The 9,978-nt window shown below is 51.4% G+C and overlaps 1 protein-coding gene across 1 annotated transcript in view; it reads right to left on the reverse strand.

Annotated features, from left to right (window-relative positions):
- Positions 1-1,239: 1,239 nt before the first annotated feature.
- SPOP (speckle type BTB/POZ protein) overlaps positions 1,240-9,978 on the reverse strand; it is an 11,780-nt gene continuing 3,041 nt past the window's right edge. Inside the window, exons 4-9 of the mRNA XM_029963574.1 lie at positions 9,813-9,940; positions 6,288-6,465; positions 5,411-5,466; positions 4,879-5,001; positions 2,700-2,842; positions 1,240-2,474 (exon numbers count right to left, since the gene is read on the reverse strand). Coding sequence (XP_029819434.1) covers positions 2,330-2,474; positions 2,700-2,842; positions 4,879-5,001; positions 5,411-5,466; positions 6,288-6,465; positions 9,813-9,940 — 773 coding nt within the window. The 3' untranslated portion in view covers positions 1,240-2,329. The remainder of the gene's footprint in view (positions 2,475-2,699; positions 2,843-4,878; positions 5,002-5,410; positions 5,467-6,287; positions 6,466-9,812; positions 9,941-9,978) is intronic.

Raw genomic sequence — 9,978 nt, forward strand, 5'->3', positions numbered from 1 at the left:
CAGGGAAGGCCGAGGCCCTCCCAGGCCAGCAGCCAAGTGAGCAGAGCAAGCAGGAGCTCGGAGCTAATGGGCAGGAGGCACTAATGGGCAGGAGGAGGCCCATCAAACACGGCCCCGGGGATGGAACAGCCCGGGAACATCCGCCAGGGAGGGAAGGGGAGGAAGGAAAAGCAGGAGCACCAAGGTCCAAGCTCAGTGTGATTCTGGAGCTGGGGTGGCCGGGCTGTGGTTCAGACCTGGGAGAACGTGTCCCCAAAATGCTGCTCGGATAAACATCCCAGCTCCCTGTGGAATTCGGGTCTCCAGCTGCTCCTCTGGCCTGGCAGCTCTGCAGCACCAGCACGTGGCATGGACTGGGAGCACTGGGACTGCATGGGGAGCCGTGGGGAGCAGGGTGCTCCTGAGCAGGGTGCTCCTGAGCAGGGTGCTCCTGCTCTGATGTCTGGGAGCCAGATGGGCCTCGCTGACAGGGAGAGCCAAACACACAGACAAGGCAAGCTGGCAAAGGAATCATCAATTCACCTGCAACGGGGATCCTGGAATGGGCTGGGTCGGAAGGGACCTCAAAGTCCACCCAGTGCCACCCCCTGCCAGGGGCAGGGACACCTCCCACCAGCCCAGGGTGCTCCAGAACCCTCTCCTGAGCCACCATTTGACATTGGGAAGAGCAACCTGATTAAACACAAATGGAATTCTCCTTCCCACAAGGGCTGGGACAGAAAGTGTGTTCCCAGCATGAAAATCAGGGACAGCAGCTCCCTGCTCCAGTTCCCAGACAACACACCCAGCCATTCCCTGGAATCCACCCCGTGCCCAACCTGCCCACTCCCTGGTCAGCTGGAGCTCCTGGCACTGCTCCCACCTCCCCTCCCAGGGGATCTGGGGGCTGATGGCTGGCCCAGAAATCCTGCCCTGCACTCCAGTGCCACCAGACAGATGGTGCTGGTGCTGCTGCCCCTCCTCACCTGCAGGCAGGAGCAGGGGAAGGAAGGGCCACGCTCGGGGTCGCACTGACAGCAGAGCTCTGCCGTGGTTTGGGATCACCTGCAACGAGAAACGACACGTTTGTGCTGCAGCATTCCCAGCAAATCTGCTCTGGGCTCCAGGAACAGCTTGTCACCGTCAGCACATGGCAGCAGGACTGCAAAGGAACCTTTGGAGAGACGGTTTGGAACCGGGAAGGCTGAAAAAGGAGACAGGAGGGATGGGGGGTTGGGAAAAAAAAGGCAACAGATACCACACGGTACAAAATAGTAATTTATTTATATTTTCAAAAAGAAAAAAAAAAGTTACCAGCTATTTTGAAACATCTTTTCCTGTAAGAAGTGACTAATAGAAAGGAACAGGACTGGCTCCTATACAGTCGGCAAGTCAGGTACAAACAGTTGTTAAGAATCATTTTAGCAACTCAGGGACTTCAGACGCAGCATTCATCAACAATAAAATTTATCTTTTTGTTGTTGTTGTTGTTTTGTTTTTCTTAAAAAAAGGGGGAGGAGAGGGGAGAAAAAAAAAAGCAGGGAAAAATGCCAAAAAACATCTCCCACGATATTTAAAACAGAAACCGTTGCTCTCCTCAGGCAAAGGGCTTCCCAGTCCTTTCAAAGCACAGCCTCTCACTGCCCCCTGCACTCCAACCTGACATTTATAGAAAAGGGAGGGGGGTTATCCTTTGTTTCTTGTTTTTTGCAATAACATACAAGTGCTACTAACAGAGAGAACTGATCTTCTTGTTGCTGGATGGCAATAGGGAGTTGCACAAACGTCCAGTTTTTAGCTCAGCTGGAAGGACTCGTTTAACTTTTGACATAAATACTACCGGAGCTCCCATCAGGTAATTGATTCCTTTTCCAAAACCTCAGGGAAATCCTTTTCTTCTCGTTGTTGGTTTTTTTGTCACTCTCCAATGCTCTCCAAAGCCCAAATGTCCTCCTGCTCCAGGCATCCCCCGGGTTGTTCTGTGCTGCCAGACGCAGAGACGTTGGTTTGCCCGGTGCCAACGCCGGGGTCAGCCCCGTTCAGGCCGGGCCTGATCCCGACCCGGGGCTCAACTGACTTCAGCCAGGTGGAAGGGAACACACAGACGACGCAGCGACAGGGATTCAGAAGGTTGAACAGCCCCAGAGCCCCCACCCTCCCCCCTCTCCCAAAGTTACTTGGTGCTGTTTGAAAAAGTCTGGATGTCACGGAGCAGCCTCTTCCCCCCAACAACAGAGTAAAAGCTCCACAGATTTCGCTGTCTACCTGGTGGTCAAGGTTTCAAGGCGGCCCCAGCTGGAGCCGCTTCCAGGAACAAAAAAACACATGGGGTGAGGTGTGGGGCAGGGCTTTAGGATTGCTTCAGTCGCTTCCGGGGCGGCCCCAGGAAGGGACACTGTGCCGAGGCCAAGGAGCGATAGGCCTCGGCCACCAGGTGGGGGTGGGACACCACCATGGACTTCCAGCCCGACGTCTCCATGACATCCGAGGCGTGGCTGCAACGGAGAAGAGAGAACAGGCCCGAGTTACCCACGGGGGGTCAAACACCAGCTCAAGATCCCTTCCACTGAGCAAAGTTTGCCACCCGAGGTTTTCAGCAAAGTACCAGAGGAGACCCTTCCCTGCATGGGATAATAACCAACATTTGCCTCTGGCTCTCCCAGCCAAGGAGCTGAGGGAGGAGGGAGCTCTGGGGCCAGGCAGGGCCTGCAGTCACTCACTAGTTGATGAAGTCCACGGCCTGGGTCTTGAGCTGGTCAGCGCTGTGCAGGTCAGCCAGGATGAGGATCTCGGCCGCGTTCTCCACGGACAGGTTACTGCACAGAGCGTCCTCACACATCACCTTGAGCCGCTCCAGGGCGTACTGCAACACAGGGGGCATGGTCACACTGGGGGCATGGTCACAGCAGGGACACCCATGGGGACACAATCACATCAGGGACATGGTCACACCAGGGACATGGTCACACTGACAGAGTGTCCTCACACATCACCTTGAGCCGCTCCAGGGCGTACTGCAACACAGGGGGCATGGTCACACTGGGGACACTGTCACATTGGGGACATGGTCACACTGGGACACTGTCACACTGGGACACGGTCACACTGGGGACACGGTCACACTGGGGACACGGTCACACTGGGGACACGGTCACACTGGGGACACGGTCACACTGGGACACCTATGGAACCATGGTCACACTGGGACACGGTCACAGCAGGGACACAGTCACACCTGGGACACAGTCACACCTGGGACACAATCACACCTGGGACACAATCACACCTGGGCCACCCAGCAGGGCCACCCAGCAGGGTAGGTGCAGCCTCAGCTCCTGCCCCTCAGCCCCAAAGCCCCCCAGCAGCCTCAGCCCCTGTGCAAGGGGCAGCAGGGCTGGACACGGGGTGTGACCCAGGAGGGCTGTGCCTGAGCACAGGACGAGCTCCCTGGGGACGTTTCCACCCCAGCAGCACCCTGACATAACTGCCTTGGTGCTCTGAGAGTCTCACCCCATCACCATGACATTCAAATGAGGAATTTTCGACCATGGAAACGTTCTGTCACACAGGACTCTGACCACAGCGGTCTCGGCCGAGGCCCAGCTCAGAGCCAGGACAGTTTGCTCCCACCACGACAGCAAATCAAATTTACTTTCTAATCTGGACCGAGAAATAAACCAGTTTATTGGGCCAAGCCATTAGTTTAGAGGATTGTCTGTCAGTGGCTTAAAATGCAGCAAATTCTCCTTCTGTAAATGGAATATTCTCCTCCGTGCACATATTTTTTAGCTCTATTTTTGGCTGCAAATAGCTCAGTTTCTAATTACATTGGTGGGCAAAATTGGCCGTTCTGGTCTCTCAGGTACCAACATTTCCCCTTCCCCCCTTTCTTAATCACACCTAAAACCCCCACCCTTCCACCAGCACTGCCCCAGTGCTGCCACAGCATCTCCTGGGCTGAGAAAACGAGCTTTGGTTTGGTTTTGGTCTAATTACATATTTCCCCCCAGAGACAGGAGGAGCTCAGAAGAAGCTGTTTCAGTCTCCTGGGTAAATATTGGATGTTTTATGTGCTTTCACCAAAGATTTTTTTTTCTTATTTCTGCTTTTAAAAGACACAGAATGAGTTGAAAAGGGAAAAAACCCCATGACTATGTTATAAGCCAGGAAAGTCAAAATTAAAGCCACTCTGTCCTTAATGTACTGCTGCTTCTTTCTTATTTACTCAAGAGTAAGTAAGAAAGGTGGTTGTGAGCTCTCAATCAATACCCTTTAAATATTGAATAAACTATGTGGCAATGATTACAATCAGCCCAAGGATCTTGCACTAATTCCCATCTTAGTTGCTGCAAAGGGAAGGAGGCCCAGCTGGCAAATCCACAGGGACTTCCAGCAGCTTCCAGTCACCCCAGTTCCCTGGAGACCACACCAGGGCTTCCTCCAGTGCTCCCTTCCCTCTGGGATTGCCCCTGGCAAAGGCAAATGCACAGCACCACCTTCCCAGTCCTGGCCATGCATCCCTTTGGAGCCTCTCCTGGAGCTGGCAGCAGGCAGAGCAGCCTTTGGAGATCTGGGAACAACCACACGGAAAAATATCCCTGTGGGTCCACCTGGAAACCTTCTTCTCACCCCCAGCTCAGTGAGAGAACAGAGCTTAAAAAAAGCTTCAAAGTGAGCAGTGGACCCAGAAACTGCTGCCTGTGCTACTGTAAGAGCTGGATTTATCCAGCTGTGGGATGTTTGACGTGGATCTTCTGTGAGAGGGACCTCAGACAACACGCAGGGTTACCTGTCAGCCACAACCAGCCCCACAGGGGCTCCTGCAGGGAGCTCCACCACACTGTGGAAAGGAAAAACATCATTCCCAGTCCTGTCAGCTCCCCAGAATCCCAACTCTACCTTGTCAGCAGCTGCCAGCAAATCATCAGCCATTTTGTCAAGATTTGGTGCCTTCCCAGTATAAATAAAACACATCATTTCCTTAAAAACTTCCGGCTCCACATCATTGATTTCAACCCGATTCTGCAACAGGAAAACAAAGCTTATTAAGATCCTGCCAGGGCTTCCTTCTCCCCCAAACTCCTTCAGGATTCAGAGGCAAACTGTTCAGAATGAGCAGTGCAAAAAAAGAAACAGAAAAAGAAAAGAAAAGATGTGGATGGAGTAAGAAAAATTCTGAGTTGTATTTCACCTTCTCTACTTCTCCCTGTCCCACCCCAGACTCTTTCCCAAGAGGAACAAAGGTACAATTGCCTCCTTGATCCCTGTCTTCCTCCCTTCAGGGCAGCTGAAGCAGAGAGGTGCATCTAATGTGAGAAAGACAGTTAAAAGGTGACCAAAATCACAAACACAAGGGGAGTTCTCCGAGCAGGAGCTGACTGGAGAGCCATTCTGCAGCTGGAGAGGTTCTCCTCCCCTCAGGATCTCTTACCTTTTTACTCTCCTCCATCTCGTGCTCAAACATGGCGCTGAACACTGGGGAACGTGCTGTGAGGGAAAACAAAGCACAGTTGGAAAGGCTCCTCTGCTCCCCAGGAGGGGCTGAGCCTGGCTCAGCAACACCTCAGCAGCTGAGAAACTCTCCCATGGACTGGGGCTGCCACAGCTCCAGCTGGGGAGGGGAGGGGTTACGTCCTTCCAGCGAGGCTGGAGAGTCCCGGGGTGGGAAGGTGTGTTTCTTGGCTTGGCAGGAAAGTATTCCTTGGAAATGTGCTAAGTTCTCCTTACAAATGCTTTAGGAATATTTTAGAGTACCCTACAGCCACAAAAAACGCTCCCACTGTCCTTGTCAAAGGAGCAGACAGGCAATTACAAACCAAGTGGGGATTTCCTCTCCACCTGGAACAGCTCACAAACCACTCTGGTACCACAGCTCTTTGATAAAGGAGCTGCAGGAGCCTCCTTTAAAGATGAAAGAATTCCAAAAACCCCACTGCCCATCAGGTTGTTGGCTCCTGCTCTGCTAAGAACTCTGGTTCCCACAGAGTTAAAATCCATCTTGTTGCCTGTTTCCTGATTTCTGTGTTTTATGGAACAGAACATGAGTAGTGACAGGGCAGGACAAGGGACAGGGGGTTCCCATGCCAGAGGGCAGGGCTGGATGGGATATTGGGAAGGAATTCTTCCCTGTGTGGGCCCTGGCACAGGGTGCCCAGAGGAGCTGTGGCTGCCCCAGCCCTGGAGTGTCCAAGGCCAGGCTGGAGCACCCTGGGCCAGTGGAAGGTGTCCCTGCCCGTGGCAGGGGGGGGCTGAGCTTTAAGTTCCCTTCCATCCCAACCCATCCCACGGTTCCAGGGCCAAACACCCACCTGCCAGGATGGCTTTGTGCCCCTTGAACTCCTGGCCTGCCACGCAGAGGCAGCAGTCCGTGAACCGCGAGTTCTCCCAGAGCCCGCCCAGCTCGTCGGCCAGGCGGCACTCGGGCACCTTCACCATGTTCATGGTGTTCTGGCCAGAGATGTTCACTGAGTCCTGCACCACACTCACCTGCAGGGGAGGCAAAGGCAAAAACACCCTCAAAGACAGGCACGGAAAGAGGGCTCTCCCTCCAGGAGGGGTTTGTGGCCAGGGAGACGCAGAGCAAACCCCAGCACAGTCACTGCAGGGTTAAAATCGTGCCCGTTTTTAAAGCACCTTTGCTCCTCTGTTCAGAGATCCCTGCACCACAGTGTCCATCCCAAATCCTAAATGCCACCAGCAGGTTTCCTTCTCAACCCCAAACCAACAGCTGAGCCCTAACTTTGTCAGACGGTTTCCTAACGAAGCAGAACCTTTTTCCTGCTTTTCCAGACACCACACCTGACCTAGTTTTCCCCTTCTAGCAACACTGTGAAACCCTCCCCAATCAATAATGCAACAGACAACAGGCCACATGAAAATGAAGTACACACAGAGTTTTTATAACCCAGCACAGGAGCCACAAGGGCAGTGGTTGACTCCTGAAATGTCCTCCTGCTTCTCCTTCTGCACCTCAGCAGTTCAGTGCTCCTGTCATGCCATAAAACACAATTAAAACCCACCTAAACAGCAAGTTTAAAAAAAAAATAAAGAAAATCCAGCTTTATGTCAAATAATTAGGAGGATTTGGGGAAGGCAGAGAGATTCCTAATCAGCTGCTCTGAGGCAGGACCAGCGTGGCTGCTGAACCTCCTTCACCGAGGGCCCACTGAGCACCCAACCATTGTCAGGGCTGCAGGAAATCAGGCAGAGCCCAATTAGAAAAGATCAGAGTGACTAATCCAGCCCTGCTGTAGAGAGAATAAAGCAGGGAGATTGACAGGGAAGAGACGTGAGACTATTCCCTGGATTTGCTGGTGAGTCCAAGTTAAATTCCACCTCTATTAATAACCAGTGGCCAAAGAATAATGGACAGCAGAGGAAGCTCCACGGGGTGGAGAAGAAGGAAATCATGAAGTGAGAGGGAGGAAAAGGAAAGGGGAAAACCTGTCAGAACGCACTCCAGCTCCTGAGAAGGCTGCAGGGGGGTTCTGGGGGCACATTTTGTGTAAAACACACGAGACTCACAACCAAACAAGTATCAGATGCCAGAGGACACCACGGACCAGCCACAGCACATGTGGAGAAGCCAAAGTTCCTCACCATGAGCTGCATCATCCCCCTGTCCTGTGACATCCACAGCAGCAAAGTGGACTCCAGGATGGGTGAAAACTCATCAGGTGCATTAAAAAGGGAATTCTAAGATGCAGATCTCTTGTTGGAAGTCCAACACGGATCACAGAGCAGCCAAAAAACTGTGTCTCAAATCCACAAATAAATCCTCTTCATACATGAAATAAAGCCAGTTATTCCATGGCTTTCTACTGGATTCCAGCCTCAGATGTTAAAAGAGAGAAGGATTTGCTTAAGCTGTTTTCAACATCTCAGCAAGGGAACCAACACTACCCAGCTCAGAAAAGAGCTGCTGCCAGAACTTCGGGAACACCTCCCTCCTGGGAGACTGACTGCAAGGATATTTACCTCTGCTGCTGGAATGTAATTTGAGCAGCAAAAAGCAATGCAGTTGGGATATGAACAACCAAGCCCACCTGCAAAACAAGGGCCTGAAAAATCCCCAAACTGACAAGGAAATGAAGTCAGGTCTGAAATGTTTGACAAGGACCATCATTCTCTGGCCCAACAGCATTTCCAGGGAGAATTCTCCACGCTCAGCACCGGCCATGAGCAGAGAGCAAAGGGCTTCTTCCTTCCAGCTTCAACAAGGAACCTTGTGGTGTGCAGGAATCCCAAATATCTGCACTTGAAAGGCACCTCCACATCCAGTGTTCCCAGCTCCTGTGGGAGCTCCTCCATCCAGAGCTGGAAGCACAGATGGAGCAGCATCATTTGGCACCTGTGACCAGCAGGGAAGGATCAGGAGAGCGCACGGTTGGAATGCTAAGAGAGTTATAAACTCAGGGAGAAAAGGGAGAAAGAGGAGAAAAAGGAGGCAGGGAGAAAAAAAAAACCCCAAACCAAGGTGCTGGAAGTTCTCAGCAAACTGTTTCCAGACAGCAAAACCTTCTGGTATCAGCGACCTTCAGATTCCTCACAGAACGGATCCAAGGCCAGGTGCAGCCAAGAGCGAGGTTCCTCCTCCTCCAGAACAATCCAAACCACTGAAGCTTTGAAGGGAATAATTCAGCAAAGGGTGCAGTGACTGGATCAGGACTAGTTGCCAAGACTACTGTGGGTCTGGGGTTTATGTACATTGTGTCTCACAGATTCCCTTCTCAGACGCTCGTTTTTGGGCTCCACCCAACAAGTGTGAGGGGTTTGGGCTCTTTTACCGTGAAGGAAAGAGGAACTGCCAGACCTACAGAGGTGTCACACAGGGCTCTGTCCTGCTCTCCTCCCTTACTGCTCCAAGTGTTCAGGAAGGGCTCCCTCCTTCACTAATAATTCATGTTACTGCTTAAAATACACATCCCTGAGGTGTTTGTTCATTTAAACACGTGCAGCCTTGTAATGGCCAAGCAAAACTGAAAAAAAACCAAAAAAACAACAAACCAAATCCTTGTTGAACAACTTAGATTGAAGCTTCCCTTTCATTCCTCAACAAAAGAAAAGACTCCCATAAAAAAAAACAACACAGTGCAGGAGATCCAAAGGGAGAACAACTTGTTCCACCTGTCTTCTGGCAAAAATCACAGCTCCAGGAGGGATTTTGCAGTTAAAAAGACAACGGAAGTAAAACAGAAGGAGCCCTGAAGACATTAAATCAGAGTTTAAATTTGCTCTTTAAGGTTCCTAAACTTAAATGTCTGGTTTTACAAATAACTGGCCTGAAGTAAGTACCAGTGAAATAATAATGCTGTAAGCAGTTGTAGGAAAGTACAAACACAATGAAGGGAAAATTGTGATTACTGTAAAATTCCTTTCTCTTGTATTTTTCCTTTTGTTGGCTGCATGGACACATTTCAGAAAATAAAGAAAACTCTTTTTTATTCAGCAGGCAAGTGACAAGCAGGCCAGTCCCCACTACAGAGCTAGTGGTGCTTATTATCCCAAGTGAGCTTCAACTTAGGGAGCACAAACAGATGGATGATAACACCAAACCAGGAGCGGAATGATAATCAAACTTAGCCTGATTCCTATCATCAGCCCAGGTAAAAACCAAACACAAAGTAGCCAGGAAAGAAATGGAAGTGAAGTGGGATGAATCACAGAGAGGACAAAGCCAGCAGCCACGCACACACAAATAAAACCCGAGTGTCACACAAACAGCCAGCATCGCTCTGACACCTCTGACTCCTTAAAAGCAAGGAGGAGAAAGGAGGTCAGGCCTGCCCTCAGCTAATGGAAGTGCTGTGCTTTCACTGCACAGGCTGCCTTACCTCACAGAACAGAGTGAGTTTGTCGTCTGGAAGGAGTCCGTTGGCTTCATCCAGCAGGAAATCTCTCCTGATGAATTTCTTGAAGCCCCAGTCCTTGCCTTGCACGAACCGATAGGCGCGTTGGCTCTCTGCGGGACGGGAGGCTCAGGCCAGGCTGGGGCAGGCA

Source organism: Manacus vitellinus, unplaced genomic scaffold (assembly GCF_001715985.3).
Source record: "Manacus vitellinus isolate BGI_N305 unplaced genomic scaffold, ASM171598v3 scaffold_102_pilon, whole genome shotgun sequence".
Classification (NCBI taxonomy): domain Eukaryota; kingdom Metazoa; phylum Chordata; class Aves; order Passeriformes; family Pipridae; genus Manacus; species Manacus vitellinus.